The sequence below is a fragment of the Brassica napus genome, chromosome A8, assembly GCF_020379485.1.
Source record: "Brassica napus cultivar Da-Ae chromosome A8, Da-Ae, whole genome shotgun sequence".
NCBI classification, from domain to species: domain Eukaryota; kingdom Viridiplantae; phylum Streptophyta; class Magnoliopsida; order Brassicales; family Brassicaceae; genus Brassica; species Brassica napus.
In genome coordinates this window covers 4,997,863-5,017,659 of record NC_063441.1, presented here as the reverse complement: position 1 = coordinate 5,017,659, position 19,797 = coordinate 4,997,863, and the positions used below count along the sequence as shown (strand labels likewise).

The 19,797-nt window shown below is 34.5% G+C and overlaps 1 protein-coding gene across 1 annotated transcript; it reads left to right on the top strand.

Moving 5' to 3' along the window:
* The first annotated feature begins 6,807 nt into the window (after positions 1-6,807).
* Positions 6,808-19,549, top strand: LOC125577024 (protein NO VEIN-like). Its single transcript, XM_048737663.1, has 13 exons — positions 6,808-7,598; positions 7,690-8,027; positions 8,602-9,166; positions 9,326-9,433; positions 10,683-10,848; positions 11,131-12,815; positions 13,176-13,385; positions 13,612-15,852; positions 16,141-16,253; positions 16,761-17,157; positions 17,247-17,558; positions 17,805-18,062; positions 18,363-19,549. The coding sequence occupies exons 1-13, from the start codon at positions 6,879-6,881 to the stop codon at positions 19,389-19,391; spliced, it is 8,142 nt and encodes a 2,713-aa protein (XP_048593620.1). The 5' UTR covers positions 6,808-6,878; the 3' UTR covers positions 19,392-19,549.
* Positions 19,550-19,797: the final 248 nt, after the last annotated feature.

Sequence of the window (19,797 nt, the reverse complement as noted above, 5' to 3'; positions counted from 1 at the left end):
TGTTGTAGCATGCTCTCCATTGCTCATCACAGTGCTTCTACTTCCTAATGTAAATCAGTCTCTCACCGAACCCACATATGTGACAAAATACGAGGATGAATTGTGGCTAGGGGTGAAAGGTCATCTCATTAAGTTTTGCATTCCCATGAGCTGAATCTTTCTAAAACAATCTTTCCAAACTCATCCGCATCCACTAAACTGTGTTGTAAAAGTCCATGAACCATCCACCATACAAATGTTATCCAGGCTTATGACCTGGCTTTCCTCGCTACTGTGCTCTAGTGGAGCAGAAATGACCATCTCATTTGCATTAAAGCATGCTTGGCATTCACTATCTGCATATTGGACTAGCTCCAAAGCTCCAAAGGATCATGTATATCTCCCTAAAGAGTTTATCATTTCGAACCTTCCATATATACCCGATTATCCAGGGATAAGAATTCATGTCTAATTTTGGTTCAACAATGTTGTTCTTTCTCCAAAAAATGTAATCCATATCTATACTATACTAAAAGGGGGATATAAGCCATGGAGAGGGTGTCCACATAGGATAGAAAAATCAACCAATCAGAAAACCCGAAATTGCCATGTCATCTCATTTACTTTTCGTAAAAAATAAAAAAAACAATGCGAAGGTGAGAATCGAACCCGGGTTAGTATGATATATATATAGGACAGTTACCACTAAGCCATTGAAACATTCTTGGACACATATACAAGAACCACTAAGTATATAATCACAAACTTTTATGTACATTTACAATAATATAAATTCAACTTTCAAGACTCCGATACTTTGTTTTGTAAAAAAAAAATAAGTAAGTGACTAAGCTAATATATTCTTAGAAAGTGTGAGAACGTTGACAAATATGAAAAAGCATAGATTTTTGTTTTCGTGACAAAGTTAAGAATTTTGTAAAAGTAAGTTTAACATATAAATTTTCGTGACAAATATGAAAAAGCATAGGAAACAATTAAAATATACTTCTCTAATGTCTTAATAAAATATTATTTAAGGGTGTAATAATTAAATATATTAATTCAATAAATTTTGTAATTTATAGACAAAACAATAACACAACAAATTTTGAAACATTTGTTTAACCTATCGATTTTTTTCATGAGAATCCAACTAAACAAGATAAAAAAAATAATTAGATTTACAAATATTTAATTACCATTTTATTCAATTTTGATTAATTTCAAATTGTCATAATGTATCTTTTTGAAGTTACAAATATGAAAAAGCATAGATTTTTGTACAATTTGACAAAACAACTCAAAACATATTTTTCTAATGTCTTAATAAAATATTATTTAAGGATGCAATAATTAAATATATTAATTCAATAAATTTTATAATTTATAGACAAAAAAATACCACAAATATTTTTAAAACATTTGTTTAACCAATCGATTTTTTTTTTCATGAGAATCCAACTAAACAATTAGATTTACAAATATTTAATTACCATTTTATTCAATTTTGATTCATTTCAAATTGTAATAATGTATCTTTTTGAAGTTACAAAAAAAATAATGTTCTTTCTTTATTAAACTAACATTATATATAGATTCTATATACACAAAATAAATATAATATAACAACATAAACTTGCTTTCCCAGATTCATATGAAAACTTTTTAAGTTATCCACCAAAGCAAATTAATTAAATCAATGAAATTGTTAAAATACAGCAAATTAATATATAATTTTATTTTAAATTAAATTATTTAAAAAGTGTATTTTCGTTCAAACAAAATAATAAATAAGTAAAACTGATTTGATGGTAATTTTTATGATATATATATATATATATATATATATATAAATTATGTGAAAGAAATAGAAGTTTAATATGAAAAAAAATCTTAAATACAAAAACCTCTAAAAAGTAACAAAAAAACTAATAAATTAAACTATGATATCACTTAAAAGCTTCTTAGACCATATTAATAAAATATTTAAGTGATAATAAGACAAATTTGATTTTTTTTCCAGCAAAAGTTTATTATTAATTAGCATCAGTTATTTCAAGATGTTTAAGAAATGGTGGACAAAAAAATAGGATGAACATTAATGATATATAAACTATGAATAGTGCTTTGTGAAGCAGACTTAGATAACATATTTGCATATCCATTTCCAGTCCTTTTTTATGCCTAAATTCAATTTCTTCAGAGTAGTTATTCCACAAGTAGGTCATATGAGATATTGTTTTGATATGTAGATTTGTTTTTTCAATGTTAAGAAGATTGATAACTGTAAAAATGTCTCCTTCGAATATGATATGTCTATAACCGAGTCCCCAACATGAAACAAGTTTGTTTAAAAAGTAAATAATTTTATTTTTCTTATATTATATAATCAATATATATTATTTACTGATAATAAAAATATAGTTATTCTTCTATCACAAATATCTATGCAAATATGTGAATCAAGTACAACAATCAAACAACATAATGATTTTCATAAAGAAAATTTAAAAAGTATATTTATGTTATGTAGTCATATTTTATATTCTTTAAATAATGTAATACAATATTATACATTATTTTTTTAGAATTGAGAAATACATATATCAGTTAGACAAATTTAGCGATAATTAAACAAATTTGATTTTTATTTTGTGAGCAAAAAGTTTATTATTAATTAGCATTACTTATTTCAAGATGTTTAAGAAATGATGGACAAAAAAATAGGATGGACATAAATGATATATGAACTATAAATAGTTTTTTTTTAAAGCTGACTTAGATAACACATATGCACATCCATTTCCAGTCTTTTTTGATGCATAAATTCAATTTCTTCAGAGCAGTTATTCCACAAAGAGATCGTATGAGATATTGTTTTGATATTCAGATTTGTTTCTTAATTGTTAAGAAGATTGATAAGTGTAAAAATGTTTCATTCGAATATGATATGTCTATAACCGAGTCCCCAACATGAGACAAGTTTGTTAAAAAGTAAATAATTTCATTTTTCTTATATTATATAATAAATATATATTATTTACTGATAATAAAAATATAGTTATTCATCTATCACAAATATCTATGCAAATATGTGAATTAAGTATAACAATCAAACAACATAATGATTTTCACAAAGAAAAAATAAAAAATATATTTATGTTATGTAGTCTTATTTTATATTCTTTAAATAATATAATACAATATTATACATTATTTTTTAGAATTGTGAAATACATATAATATCTTATCCGCGCGTAGCGCGGTTAAAAAATCTAGTTGGCATAAATACTTGGTAGTGGAAAAATGTATATTCAAAATCTAAAATAAAATAATATATAACATATAAATTTGAATAATGTATGCCAAAATACTTAAACTTAACATAAAAATTGGTTTAGCTATAGCGAAAAACGTCTCGTGACAGTTATTTGGCAATGCAAAAGGCGATTGTCTTCTTTGGATTGCCCACTCAATAGTTATGATCAATTTGATCAGACTTTCAATGATTACGTGTCTCTTATTCTTCTCTTTACTGAAGAACTTTATTTACATTGGATTGAAGGATAGTGCCTCTTCCTTTCAATACGATGTTGCAGTTCCCGACATGGATTTTATTGCCATGATCGATGAAAAGGTGACCAATCAATTTGTATTGACTTTCAAATCAAGCGATTTGTTGTGGAGAAAACGTCCACCAGAAAAGCCGCCATGGATTCGCGATGGAGAAGAGGCTCTAGAGACTGAAGCACGAAGTTTGATGTTGTTCGAGAACGAATTTTCCAGAATTTATATTTTGATACAATATATTTGGTATCAGAATATAACTCTAAAATCATCGATCACATCATGGAAAAGACGGCAACATCAAGGTGACGATTTGATCTCTTTGTTGTATAGCGATGTTCTTATAATTGTTGAAAATTGGCAGTTTTTTTTACTATTTCTTTTGAGAGAATCAATAGAATGGATTTCTTCTCGAAGAATATCTATAGTTCCTATTTGGAATCTGGTCAATGTTATCCAACAAAGAAATCTACGAAGAAGAATTGGAAATCTCATCAAAAAGATGATAACCAAATGCAGATGGTGTTACATTAGGAGAGAAAAGATTGTTCAGAAGAAAGCTTCTTCGGATCTTAATCTTTGTGTTTTAATGTTTTATGATCTTAGTTTTGCATTTAATTGTAATTCTATTATTTTTATATTCTTATTGTAACTTTACATTTTATTTAAATAAAATAGTTGTTAAAAAAAATTGGTTTAGCTTAAATATTTGGATAGGAAATCAATAGACATTTTTAGTATTTAGGTATTATAAGTATCGTTTAGCTATTTTAAACATGTACTTATAACTATTTGCATATTTTTAGGACTATTTTGGACAACTTAAAAACATCTATATTTTGTATATTGTTTTAGATATTAAATTAAAAAATATATTTAAGTATATAAATCTTGTTTGGATATATTCGGATACCTAAAATATTTCAGTTTGGATCGGGTTGGTTCCGGTTCTCTAGATACCAAAATTTTGAACATATTCGGATATCTAACCAATTGATTAAAGTTCAGCACTATTCTTTGGATCGGCCTTGGTTCGGTTTTTTGGATTCGTTTTTTTTGCCCAACTCTATATTTTTATTTTGACAAAATTTAAACGAAAATGATGATGGTTCATATTGATTTTTGGTATGCAACAATTTTTAAACCTAAAGACATTTCAGTATGTACGTGGTCCATTTAGTTAATCATTAAAAACGGTTCTAGACCCATTTAAGAAAACAATGGGCTGAACTTAAAAAAAACATTACCATTTCAGATTATCAATCGACACTTCCAAATATTCTCTGTCGGTGTTGTGACAGATAGAAAGGGGGTTAGAGTTAGGAGAGAAAATTTGCTGTGCAATCCATGTTCTCGCTAGGTGATTTCAATAACAGCTAAATAAATCTTAGTTGTATCGATCTCTTGTAAGATTTTGAGCAATATTAATTAATAAAACCTTACACTTGCTAGAGTAATCAATTGTTTCTCAATTAATATATAGGAGATTATAGTAATCACATAAATTAAAATAACACCTCTTGTTTATTTAAAATATATTTATGGTAAATACAGTATAATTAACCTCTATAAATTAATAATGTTGGGACTATGAAATTTTATTAATTTACAAAGATATTATTTTACAAAAATTTCCTTATTTAGATTTCTTATTTTAAAATATATTAATTCTAAAATAAGAAAAATATTTGATTTTATTATATAGATATTAATTGTTATATTTTGAAATTTTACATTTATATTAATTTTATTATATTTTCTGGTGTATAATATATATAATGCATAGAAGCTAAATGTGGTTTAAGATATAATATTACTAAATCTCATCAAAATATATTAGGTGTATAAGTTCTTACTTATATAAAATATGTATACATATAAATTATTAATTTATAATTTTAATGGGACCATATATTTACATAGAATTTTCTAAAAACAATATTATCTTATTATTTTATCGATTTGTGACAAAAACCGGTCCAAGTTGGGACCTGCAAAATTTATTAATTTATAGAAATTATTAATTTATCGAGTATTAATTTATAGAGGTTCTACTGTAAATTAAAATAATCATTTTATTTATTTTATATGGTATATAATTATATATTTTCAAAGATATTGACATAAATATATTGTATATTTTATATGTATTAATTATTGAGACTTTCTACTCATATGGTTTTATTAACATTTGCATATTTAATGTAACAAAAAATTTAAACCATTAATCTCAAAATTTTCGATGTGGTGTTTTCCGATGCAAATTTTAAAATAAAAATATTAAGGTCTCAATACTATTTCAATGCAAATTTCAAACTTAAAATATTTATATATATTTTAAGTGGTACATAGTTTAATTTAAACGATATTAATATATATTATTTGATATAAATATCTATTAAATAAAAATTCATATTAATACGATTGTATGATCATTTATATCTTGTTATAACAAAAAAAAATTATGCCAATGTTCACAAAATTTTCAAAGGGATTTTTAACATTTTTTGTAATTTAAAATCATTTTAAAAAATTTTAAATATAACATATAAGAAAAAAATATTTTTTTATTATATGGTTAATGTGATTGTTTAATTTCTTTTAATAATATAAAATTAAGCAAAAATGAAGAATGATGCAAAAATTGTTATCAAATCTTTATTATTCATAATCATTAATTTTCATATATATGTTAATCATATTAGGTAATTTGTAACTTTTATTTAAGGAAAAAATACACACTTCTTATATTTTAGATTAATATAATGTTTCATAGTAATTAAAATTTGGACCAACATTTTTTTCAATTGATTTTTAACCTGCCACGTAAGATTAATTGTCATCTTAATTAAACGACAACTCATCATTGTTTTTTTTTTAATTATTATAAACTACATGTTACAACTTTTTAAATGTTTCGCTATTAATATATAGCGGATGATTAAAGTGATGAATTAATATGTGCACATTAAAAAAAAATGAATACAAACTGAAACCACAATCGTACGTACCATACAAATCACATTAGACGGGAGTCGGATTAGACACCCTAATTTTGGTAATATCCCGCGTAATTCACTCATGCTCGTTTTTACCTGAACACGAAAGTAGGTCAATTGTTTTTTTTTTAAATACCTGCTCCATAATCAAAATCCGGTTTGGAAAAATAGATTAAAACCGGTACGATTCATCCTAAACTTTCTTTAACCCTCTGAATCGAACAGAGAGGGACTTGTATTTATTTATTTATAAAGACCCAACTCAGAAGCCGTTAAACCCTAACTGTGCCTTTTCTTCTCTTTTCCAACTCGTAGCTATTCCCTCGCCGACGAATGCAAGGGAATCGCGACGGCTCGTGGTCCCAGGGCTCCTCCGGCAACGGTGGAAGCGGCAGGGGAAACGGTGGTTATCTTCCTCAACCTTCGAATCCTGTGTTTCCCAGTTTCAGTCTCCAACAACAGCCTATCAGATACCCCCTGCCTCAGTTTCCGACGAGCTACTACCGCCCTAACTTCCCCGACTTCTCCTTCGGAAACCCTAATTTCCAGAATCTCAATTTCCACCATCCCCAATTCGGCGGTGGCGGCGCGAATGTCTTCCTTCAATCCCATGTACCGAGCTTCGTCCTTCCTCCCCAGCCTCCGCCGTCTAGCAACGACATCAGTGCCTCTCAGGAACGTGGAGGAGCAATCGCAACCGAGCGCCCTTCCTCGAAACGAAGGCGCAAAGAGGGGACTGATAAAGAGGTGCCAAACTCTCTACCGATTCCTGCTACTGTAGGCGCTGATGATAGTGGTGGTTCTCGAAGAGGGACCGCTTCTTCTTCGGAGAAGCCTTCCTCGAAACAGCCGAAACGGAAAGTAGAAGTCATGCGGATTGATAAGGCTGTCAACGAGACGCGTAAGGCAGTGATTGCTGCTGGAGAGTGCGTTTCTTCTACTAGAGTCTCGAGATTGGTTCTAGAACAACTTCAAGCTGATTCTTGGCGTACATTAGGGGTGCAGATGCAAGATGTTCCTTCTCTTCGCCAACTTATGGCCCTCGAAGGCAAGGTAAGCTTGGCGATGTTGTTTTTATAGCAAGTGTGATGAAAAGGGCAAAGGTTTAGCCTTTTATGTGCGTGCGTTTCTCGATGTCTTGTAGGTTAATGCATTTATTCATTGCTATGTTGGGGCTAGAAGAATTGTGACACTGTATGATTTGGAGATGGCAATATGTCGCAACGAGTTTGTTGATTCTTTCGATGATCTGGAATTGGGACCTTTGCTGCAGCATTCACTAGTCTTGCTCTATTTTCCATCCATTTCCAGCTCTACTGGACCCGTTCAGATCACTACTGAGGAGATAATATCATTTCTTGATACCTATCTCTACACTTATATTACAAATGATGTCAAGGTCGATGAGTTCCTTAATTTCGTTGCTACTAAAAAATCAGTTGCAAGCAAAGAAAACCTTGGTGTGCGTATTCAGAGCTTACGGTATGATTTTGTTTTTTTTTTTCATTGAATTATCTAAACTTCCTTAGGAGTTTAATTAGTTTGATAGTATGGTCAGGTATTAAGGTTTATTTAAAAATTTACTCCCTCCCCAAATCTAGTAATTTATTCGAGAGTATTGAACTTTTGTTACTTAGCTTTTGATTTCATTCACTTTAAGTGGTGAATAAGTATCTACTAATAGGTTGAGGGCTGGAACATCAGTGATGTGCTCCGTTTGACATGTCGTTGTGATTTAGAAAGAAATGAGTCTTATCTGCATGCTCATGTATAGTTTTAGAAATTTGCTGACTAGTCATTTGAATGGAGTTTGCACATATAAGTTTTACATCCAATTCTTTATCTTTATTGCAAAATTTGCTATTGATTTGATTCCATTTCATGTTATATTCTTTTTTTCACATCTTTGTTACCGCAGCAGAAGTCTTTTCAGAGTTCTATTGTATGAATTGGTTGCAGATGTTTTTGTATTGGCTTTTCAATGATGAATCTGCTTTTCTAAGACGCATTAGTATGAATTGCGTTAGCTGATTATGTGATTAATGCATTTTTATAGGATGCATGTATCTTACATTCAAGACGCTAAGAGAAAAGAAGGTGAAACGTTGAAAATCTTACTGACTGAACTGCACCAGAAGCATAACATCCCCTCATCAAAGAAACAACCGAAAGTTAAATCCCTTACCATCTCTGAGCGCGCGGAATCATTTGCTTTACAGCATAAGGATTATTGTGGCAAGCATACAAGATTTGATTCATCAAGCTCAGAAGACAACGATAGTGTTGATTATGAGGTTCAAAATCTTAAGACTTCTGATCATACCAGTAGTTGTCCATATCCATCTGTTGCGGAAGAGATGAAGCGGCTTGGGGGCTCCGATAAGAAAAGGAAGGATGACAATCCTAGTCATGGAAAATCCAATTCGTCCAAATCGCTTAGGAGACGCCCCACCAAATTGCTAAGAGAAAATGCGAAACGAGAGATACCTAAATCAGCAGATTATTCTGATGATAAGAAGATTTTCGGTGTCGATGAGGCTGACTTCACACTTGACGAAGGGGCTTTGAGAAAGTTCATTTCGATTTGGAAGGACCCCTGCAAAGAGCTAAGCACTTCAACTGTAAGTTCGTGTTCGGTATATCGAGATTGTATGACTGTTTGAATCATATATAAGAGACATCTTTTTGCTTGAATCTGAATTGAAAGAGAATTAGTTCAAGCAAGAAGCTGTGAGGCTGCATGTTTTTATATTTCCTAATACTCTCTTTTATTTTTGTAGGTTGTTGAGAAAATGCTGTCTTTTTACCACTTGGGGGGCTCTGAAGTACGAAATGAAAGAGCTAAAGCAATGTCATCATTTCCATTTGTTGGATTACTAAATGTCGCTGTGAGTGTTCATATTACTTTGAATTTTTTGCATTTTCGTTTATGTTATTTCCTGAGGTGCCCTTCATCGTTTCCTATGCTTTAATTAGTTCTGTCTAATTTTATTTCTGAAATTACCTTTATGAGGGAAACTTCTTCTACTTGATTTAAAGCTGTTGTTTTGGTTTTCGTGCTCATATTTGTGTGGTTCAAACGTCTTTGCTCGAGTCTGAGACTTAGCACCCAGTTGCAAGGTCTTGGATTAGAGTTTGGCAAATGTAAAAACTTCCCTAGTTCAGCTTTGCTCTTTGATTCTGCATGTGCACATCACAATGTCACTGAGGCAGGCTGTAACAGGATAAAAATACTACTCTGTTGATAAACTAGCGCCCCTTTGTCTCCATATTTTCTTTAATTAAATAATGGAAAGCTTCCAACAGTTGAGGTTGCAGATTTTCTTTTGAAATATCAATTAGGGAATATATATAACGTAAATCTGGTTGTCCTTTTTATACGCCGGAATTTGACAGGGAGATTATGGCATTTTTTTTTGTTAGCTGCTTCACTTTCTTTCATGCAAAAAGCTTCTTGTTTTGTGTACCAGAGTTTTTTGGATTGTCTTTCTTCAGATGTCTTTGTTTCTTTCTGGCAATCAGATTTTCCCTACTGTAATAATCAGAAGAAAGTAAAACTGCACTGGTGCAAAAAAACTTTTAGGTGCAGGGGAATCTGTTTCCGGGATAATATGTCGTTTTTTCTCTTGATTTTGATCATTTAGTTTTGTTTTTGCTCAAGGAAAAAGTTGCAGATGTTTGCCGCAATTAAGTAGTAATATAATTTGTACCCTTTTATGGAGGAGTTGTTCTATGGGATTTCTTAGTCATTTGTACCCTTATATCCATCTTTCACATGTACAAAATCATTTTAGAAAATTGAAGTAAGTCCATCTTGTTTAGCTTAAGAGTGCGCTTGTTTTCTGTAGATTGACTTTTATCTTTCTCCGTAGCTTGATTCATGTTAGTTTTTGAACAGTAGATGTTATAGATGTTTCTGGAACAAAAAAGATGTTTTACCTGTGTCTTCTAAATCAAAATCAGCTTGTTCAGTTTTTTTTTTGTCTGCTTATCGTGATGTGGAAAATATAATCTGTTCAAATGAAAGTTAACTTCCTCTGGAAGCGTTCATCGTATGTTATTTCATCTTAAACTAAGAAATCTACTGATGTTTTTTCTTCTTTAATTTTTTATTTCTTTCTTGTGCTGCATTTGCAGGTAACCTCAATGAGACGTGGAACGTGTGATAGTATATATGATACTTTGCAATTAGCGAGCCAAAGTGATACTACTAATCCATGCACAGGAAATCAGGTAGATGATATTAAGCCAAGTGAAGACAATGAGTTAAACAAAACTCAGCATGTTATGCTTCCAAAACAAAGTGAGTATATTTTTGTTCTCTATATCAGTACTTCTCTGTGCTTGTTGAATTTTGGTTAGTTATTTGTTTTATATCTTATTCAAATTGTCTGGTCAATCACCACTGTAGCATCATGATATGTACTTTATTCGAGCAATTCAAATACTACATAATTCAACTATTATCGAAATGGGAACTGTTTCCTGGAATACTTTATCTAATAAGCTTCTGTGGCACGGTGGCAGTTTTTTTGTGCTTGTCATTTCTATTGCAATTTGTAATCTGATCAATTTTATCTATTAGGTAATACTGCTGAAGAAATTATCAGAAGGCTTTCCTTGCATTTTGAGCATGATTTTTCTGGAGAGAAGCTCATCAGTATCTTTAGGAAGCTACAGACTTGCCAGGTTTTGTTGGCAGAGCAGTTTCAAGTACCGGATTTTGAGTCTCTTGGTTGGGGTGAGTTTTCCACTTTCTTGGAAAAACACATGCTACTGCTACCAACACAACTTCGAAGGTTTCTAGCCAGAGAATTACGGGAAGAGTATCCTCTGGAGGTCCACGTGAATGAGAAGCTCTTGACTCAATTGCTATCGCAGGCTTCTGAATTTGCTGGTGGCAATGAAATATCTAGACAGATGGTGGCTCGACTGCTTGCAGAACAATTTCCAACAGTTTATCTCGATGTTGTAGGAAAAGATTCAGAGGAAATTTTCACTGAAATCATCAGTAGCTACAAGAACAAATCTGGTTCTAAATGTCTCCTCTTTTCTTCAACATTGCTTGGAGCTGAAAAATCTTTGACCAGTAAGCATTTAGAAGAATCCCTGACAGTGGGAAATACTGCTGACTCGGGAAGCAGCCCACTGAATGCTGTTTCATCCAAAGAGATTTTAGATGTTCTGCTTAGAGCTCCGTTTTTGTCAGATTTAAATTCATGGTGCCACTGGGATCTTAAGTTTGCTCCATACGCTGGTCCTCTTATGGGGTGTTTGAATGAGATTAATTCAAAAGATCTGCTGTGTCTAGTGACAAAGGATGGTAAGATTATCCGCACAGATCCTTCTGCAACAGCAGATTCATTCTTAGAGGCTGCTCTTCAAGGGTCTGCTTACCGTACTTCTGCGCAGTTATTGTCGTTGATATCATTGAATGGACGAACACATCTACCATTTTCCCTACTAAAATGCTACGCAAAACGTGCATTTGAAGTATTTGTAGATAACCATTCCAAGGAGATGGATCTAGATGGTAGGAATTCTCTTGGGAACGTGCGCGGGCCAGTACAGTTCAGTGCTTCTTCAGACAAAGTGATAGTTGGAGAACAGAAAACTAAAGTGGGTAAAAGTGACTATGCTGCTTCAAAATTCCTTCTTGATTGTCTGGGCTATTTACCTGGGGAGTTTTGCTGTTTAGCTGTTGATGTCTTGCTATCGGGACTGCGTTCTGTTGTTAAAGATGCTCCCACAAGAGTTATGTCTGCATGCGAGCATACAGAGCAGCGCATCATGCTGCACGATGCCGGATTGCGGCTAGGCATTGTTGAGTGGATTAATGATTACAGTAATTTTTGCTCATCATCTGTGCTAGACTCTGCAATAGTGGAAACTGCTTCGTCCAACTTAGATTCTGGCGCAGGTTTTGTTCAAGAACTGGAGGACCCAATTCATACCGACGAAAGTTGCATGATCGTATCAGAGACACTGTGTGAAGATAATAAAGAGCCTCATGGATCTTGTCACACTTTTGGTGGTGCTGGGGATTTATGTGATTCTGTTGGGGAGGCATTTACCCAAACTGCACCTGAGTTTCATGATAATCCAGCCTCAGTTATTGATTTAATCAGACGGGATGAGTTTGGGCTGGATTCAAGTTCTTCTGGTGCCGAGACCAGTATGTTGCAGAAACAACATGCTCGGTTAGGAAGAGCACTTCAGTGTTTGTCCCAGGAATTGTATTCTCAGGATTCACACTTTATTCTTGAACTCGTGAGTATTATTTCCTTATTTCTTTCTTTGTTCATCATCTTCTTAGAAGCATATTAATCGAGTTTGTTTTAATACACAATTGGTCAATTCTTATGCATTGTGTATCCTATAATCGAGTTCTAGCGTGCCCTAAATGATCAGTAATTAGGCGGTACTGTTATGCTGTCAACTGGTAGATGTTTCAGTTATCGTTATCCTTGTAATGGGAGAGGGATAATGAGTAGTGAAATGTTTGTTTGTCCTGGGAGGGACTTTAATGGTTCTCGTCTGTTGAAGAAAATAGATAGATAATATCACAGGTTGTTAGATGTTGTCTTTATCACTTTTCATCATCTTACTTTCCTGCTATTGTTGCTTCAGGTTCAAAATGCTGATGACAATAAGTACCCTGAACATGTGGAACCCACACTCACATTCATTCTTCAGAAAACTGGGATTGTTGTATTAAACAACGAGTGTGGTTTCACGCCTGAGAACATTCAGGCCTTGTGTGATGTTGGTCGATCAACAAAGAAAGGATCTGGTGGATACATAGGGAAGAAAGGAATTGGCTTCAAGTCAGTGTTTCGGGTATGTGCAAAGAAAATTCATTGTATAGATTATGATTTTATTCTTTATGTGAATGCTACTATGGAACCCAAGCTTAAGTGAGTTAGGATTGGCCATGGGAATAGCTATTACGAAACAAGTCAGCTTGAAAGACGTATATGAGCGTTAACGCCAAGTGATAGAAAGATTATAGCAATTTCTTTCTTAAATAACTACTTGTAATATTTTTGCTTGGTTTCGCTTCCAGGTTTCTGATGCTCCCGAGATCCACTCAAATGGTTTCCATTTCAAGTTTGATATAAGTGAGGGTCAGATTGGATACATTTTACCGACTGTTGTACCTCCACATGATGTCGAATCACTTACCAGCATGCTATCTGGCCGTGCTTTACAACTGAAAGATGCAAAATGGAACACCTGCATTGCACTTCCTTTCAGAGCCCTTGATTCCGAAATAACAACAGTGAATCACATTGAGCCTATGTTTTCAGACCTTCATCCTTCTTTATTACTCTTCCTACATCGCCTCCAGTGCATAGTATACAGAAACATGCTTGACGATTCTCTCTTGGTCATGAGGAAAGAGGTTGTGAGCAAAAATATCGTAAAGGTTTCATGTGGGGAAAATAGCATGACATGGTTTGTAGCATCAGAGAAATTAAAGTCTGCTAATCTTCGTGATGACGTTCAGACAACAGAGATTTCCATAGGATTTACTCTTGACATGCTAGAAGATGGAACTTACAGATCTTGTATGATTCAAGAACCCGTTTTTGCTTTTCTTCCTCTAAGAACTTATGGTTTGAAATTTATTCTACAAGGGGATTTCATTCTTACATCGTCAAGGGAGGATGTTGATGAGGATAGTCCTTGGAACCAGTGGTTGTTGTCAGAATTTCCGGGTTTGTTTGTCGGTGCTCTAGGGTTTTTTTGCAGTCTCCCTTCTTTCGACCAGAATCTGGGTAAAGCTGTGTCCTCATACATGCAGCTTGTACCTCTCGTCGGGGAAGTGCATGGGTTCTTTTCTTCTCTCCCTCGTTCCATTATATCTAGATTGAGAACAACAAATTGCTTGCTGCTTGATGGAGATGGTGAGCAATGGGTTCCTCCTTGCAAGGTTTTAAGAAACTGGAATGAAAAGATAAGGGTTCTTCTTAACGATGGATTGCTTCAAGAGCATCTTGCTCTGGGTTTTTTGGACAAAGATATAGTTTTGTCAGATTCCCTGTCAAGGGCACTGGGCATTGAAGATTATGGACCAAAGACTTTAGTGCAGATTCTTTCTTCATTGAGTCACAAGAAAGATTGTTTGCAATCAATGGGCTTTGCATGGTTATCGTCTTTCCTTACTGAACTATACATACTATCCCGTTCTTCTGGGCATGGTAATGTAGAATTAGGTATAGATAAGACTCTTATGGACAGCCTTCGTAAGATCCCATTCATACCCCTTTCAAATGGTAAGTTCACCTCTTTAGATGAAGGCGCAGTCTGGTTGCACCATGAGACATCGGGGTCTGACGTTGGCGATGTATTTGAAGCATTTCCTATGTTATATGGAAATCTCCGAACCGTTGATCATTCCTTTCTCTTGGCGACCTCTGTTGGTGAAAAATCCACTGCAGATGACCTCATAAACATGCTTTCTGTAATTGGCATTCAAAAGCTGTCAGCACATGAAATCATCAAAGTGCATATATTACCAGCCTTTGAGGCGAAGAATAGAGGTACACCGGAGGGTTTGATGGTAGATTACCTATGTTTTGTAATGACACATCTACGATCCAGCTGCCATGTTTGTCAGAGCGAGAGGAATTACATAATATCTGAGCTGAGAAGCAAAGCTCTGATATTGACAGATTATGGGTTAAAACAGCTAGGTGAGGCGTCAATTCATTTCGGTGAAGAATTTGGAAACCAGGTTAACATGAAGAAGCTTACCAAAACCTTGGATATATTGTGGCATGTGGTTGATGGTACCTACTTGAAACATCCAGCATCAAAGCTCTATGCATGCGGGATGAAGGAGTGGCGGGGTTTTTTTCAAGAGGTTGGAATATCCGATTTTGTTCAAGTGGTTCAAGTTGAAAAGAGCATTGCTAAATTCTACGCTGTTTCACGCTGTGAAAAGTATGATACCAACTTGTTATCTCCCGGGTTGGCTGTTATAGACTGGGAATCTCCGGAACTCGTTGATCTCTTGTCTCTCCTGCACAAAAGTAATTGCCGTGAAGGTTGCAAGTATCTTCTGGAAGTCGTTGATAGACTGTGGGATAATTGCTACCATGACAAAACAACTGTTAACTATAACTCGGGCACGCATGGTGTCATCAAATCATCAGAATCTTCATTTATGAGGGCAGTTTGTGTTTCTCAGTGGATAGTTTCAAGCATGGACAACAAGTTGCATCTTGCGAAAGATCTCTATCATGATTGTGATGATGTGCGGTCAATACTTGGCATGAATGCTCCCTATGCAGTTCCGAAGGTTGGTTTCGTCTTTGTCTTACTAATGTTATAACGTGCTTTTGCTATTACAACTGTTAGTTCCGTAAGCAGTGCATAAATTTGCTTTTGAGTGAGTCTTTTCTAATGGACCTATAAAAAGTACATAGAAGGTCTTGAAATTTACTTAGAGATGTGGGTGTTGTTTTAATATCTTAAACCTTGCTAGGATTGATTACTACCATATGGACTTCCCAGCGGAGGAGTTCTTTCATCTCTTTGTTTAACCTTCTTTCTTTTAGTCATCTATACTTGGGTTATTGTGGAACAGGTTACGAGTGTCAAGTTACTTAATGATATTGGTTTCAAGACCAAAGTTTCCCTCGATGATGCTCTGGAAATCCTAGAAACTTGGGTGCACTGTGGAGACTCTTTCAAATCAAGGTACAACTCTACCTACGGTTATGAAATAATTTTAAGTTTGTGCTTTTGTCTTTTTGTGCACTGCCTCTTATTTCTTCTGGAATAGTTTTCTGATTCTAACTACATTCTTAAGTACTACATCTAGTGTCATCTTAAGTTACTTTCTTTCGACATCATTACAAATAAGGAGTTCTTAAACTACTGTTCTCTGTCGTGCATGATATTTTGCGGTGCTTTGATTCCTTCTCCGCACTAAGAACATTAGGTCTGATGGCATTAGAACTGAGTTCTACAGTTTTCTTAATACCCTTTTATGTGTAGAGACCATAGGCTTTAGATAAATTGTCATTTTATGTATTTTGGAACGAGCTGTTCTTGTTTTCTATGTTATTGCGACATTCTTCTTCCAGTCAAGTGTTTGTTTTTCCACCTCCTTTGTGTGACACCAAAAACTCATGATGATGATGCGAGACATCCAGGTCGTCGCGGATTTTCTAACAGTATACAACGCTGTCTTTACTTTTGCAGCATCTCTCAGGTTACCAGATTTTACAAGTTTTTGTGGAATGAAATGGCTGATTCAAAGCAGAAAATTACTGAAAAGCTCCATGCTCTCCCTTTTGTGTTTGTCCCGAATCAAAATGGAAGTAGGCAAAATGATCTGATATCTGGAATATTCTTGTCACATAATGACGTTTACTGGAATGATTCTGCTGGCGTTTTAGATGAGATAAAAGAGATTAGTTCGCAGATCAGCGGTGTTGTGGAATCATTGCGTAGGAAAACATTGTGCAATATCTATCCAGGTCTCCATGATTTTTTTGTGAATGGGTGTGGAGTACCTGAGACGCCTTCTTTTCAAGAGTACCTTAAAATTCTAGGGCAATTCGCACATTATGTGTCACCCTCATGTGCTGCCAAGGCTGTAAGTTATTTACTTCAAAATAAATCACTCTCGTCTTGTTTATCTTCTATCTATATTCTTCTTTGCTAAAGTGTCAAGTTCATGTCTAGGTCTTCAAAATTTTCCTGAAGTGGAGTGATGACCTGAAATCTGGTAAATCTGCCGAAGATGTTGTGCACTTTAAAGAGAAACTTTCAGAGGTCGACTACACTGTGCTTCCTACTGAAAGTGATAAGTGGATTTCCTTACACTCCTCGTTCGGTCTCGTATGTTGGTGTGATGATGAGAAGTTAAAGAAGAGATTTAAAAAGAAGGATATTCATTTTATTTACTTCGGGGAAAATACTGACGAAGAGAAAGAACTGATTCACACAAAAGTATCGGTGCTGATGCAGAGCTTGGGCATTCCAAGTATTTCTGAGGTAACTAATCTTCACCTTGCACAATGATATATTGAATTTACATACATCTAGGAGGGGGTCTGAGGGACATTGGATTTGATATAAACGGCATGAATTGTGTTTCACTTACTCCAAAACCACCGTTCTTGTCGTGTAGACGTTTACCAGTGTAGAACTTGTATATGTGTCGCCTTTACATTTTGTGTAACACTAGTTTCAATGGCGTCACCTCAAATTCACTCTGTGAATGTTTACATTTTTTTCCAGGTGGTACAGCGCGAAGCAAAGTATGAAGGTTTGCAAGATAACAGTGTAACCGTGTCACTTGTGAACTGGTCTCTGCCTTATGCTCAGCGATATATTTTTACTCTCCATCATGAGAAGTATACCCAAACAAAAAAGACTGTATATAGTCAAGTCAAGCGCCTACAAGTCTTTGTCGTTGAGAAGTTATGCTATAAGAATGTCATACCACAGTATGATATTTTCTCTAAAAAGGAGTACAAATGTAGCTCTCTTTTGCAGGTATGTCTTCTTTCACCATCGTTTCTTGCAGTAATTTATCCAGTGTATATGGGGATTACAGGGCTGTGACATTGTCTTTGTGGTTATTTGAAACTCCTCTCTGTTTATTTGCAAGTAGATCTTTGCTTCTATCGTACCCTCTTGACTGGAACAGTGATTTCGTAATACTCAACTGCTTTTTCCAAATCTGGAAAATTAGCATGTGCTTCGTTATATTGATATTTTGACCAACTTCAGTGTGATACGATGCAATGGTGATGAATTAGTTGCATGTTTGTGTTTTGATTTTGTTGTCTTCAGGATAAAGCTCTGTACACAACACCATGTCTGGATTCCCATTCCTTGTTCATGGAACTGTCTGGTTTGTTTTTCAACGGGGTTCCTGATCTGCATTTGGCAAATTTCCTTCACTTGATCAAAACAATGGCAGAATCTGGTTTGAGCGAGGGTCAAATGGAATCATTCATTGTGAACAGTCAAAAAGTTCAGAAGATTCCTGATGGTGAAAAGATCTGGTCCCTAAAATCTGCTCTTAAAGCCAAGAAGAAAGCTGGGATAAGCTTGAGCTGGTTACCTTCAAGTTCCAAAAGAAGACATGGTTCTAGCGAGCTCCATGTTGATGATTCTAAGCAAGAATTGGCCTCTGGTCATGTTAGTAGCAGCGAAGAGGATGTAGCGGAGTCGTTTAAGGAACAAATACCCATCCAGACGGCCGATACAAACTTGGTTGCTGGATATGATAATACTGCAGGCACAAGTTCACTAGCTAGTCACCAGCCAAACCCATTATATTCTATGCATATGGAGAGTGGCTCAACCTCAGGGAATCAAGCTACTTTCAACCTCAATCCAAACCTTCTTCATGGATGGAACAATTCCTTCTCAGCAGACTTCAGCGAAAGAGATCAACTTCATACGGGCACACCTTGGGCTGCGCAAGCGCAACAGACGGGTAGGAAAGGAGAAGAAATCGCTTACAGATACTTTGCTGCAACATACCCCAAGGAGGCTAAGGTCAGATGGGTTAATGAGCAGAGCGAAACCGGTTTACCTTACGACCTGTTGATCGAAAACGAAGGTGGTAAACTAGAATACGTAGAGGTGAAAGCGACGGTGTCTTCACGGAAAGATTATTTCAATTTGACAGTGAGAGAATGGCAATTTGCAAATGAGAAAGGAGAGAGTTACATAATTGCTCATGTGTTGTTAGGAAACAGCAATGCCATCCTCACACAGCATAGGAACCCTGTCAAGTTATGCCAAGAAGGTAATCTTCGGTTGTTAATTCTCATGCCTAACAAGCGAAACGAGGTCAATGTTTCGTTTTAAACTCGAATCAGATTCTTTTCTTTTCATTTATTTTACTTAAGATGTGGGTTGTCTTAGTAGCAAAGATACAAAACAGCATCACATTTGGTTCTAATTTTTGTAGCCATCAGTAGTGATGTTTATCAAGAAATATATCAATGTGTTTTCTTTCACAAAAATGCGAAGAGAAATGATATAAAGATGAGTGAGTGATGGAAAAGAAAAAAATAATGCGTTAAGCAGAGTGATGATAGGTAAATTTGGTTAGATACGGTCAAATGTTGATTTTGTTACGATGGTCGAACTTGTGCATAGAGACCCGTCATGATATCCATGATTTATAATACAAAGGGGGATTTTATTTTATTAAAAAAATACACAACGATATTACAAGGACTAGAGAGACTTTTTAGGATTCAACTCTCTC

Coding starts and splice junctions, on each gene's coding strand:
- LOC125577024 (XM_048737663.1), top strand. CDS start 6,879: ATGCAAGGGAATCGCGACGGCTCGTGGTCCCAGGGCTCCTCCGGCAAC. Junction 12,816..13,175: donor CACACTTTATTCTTGAACTC/GTGAGTATTATT, acceptor TTGTTGCTTCAG/GTTCAAAATGCTGATGACAA. Junction 13,386..13,611: donor GCTTCAAGTCAGTGTTTCGG/GTATGTGCAAAG, acceptor TTTCGCTTCCAG/GTTTCTGATGCTCCCGAGAT.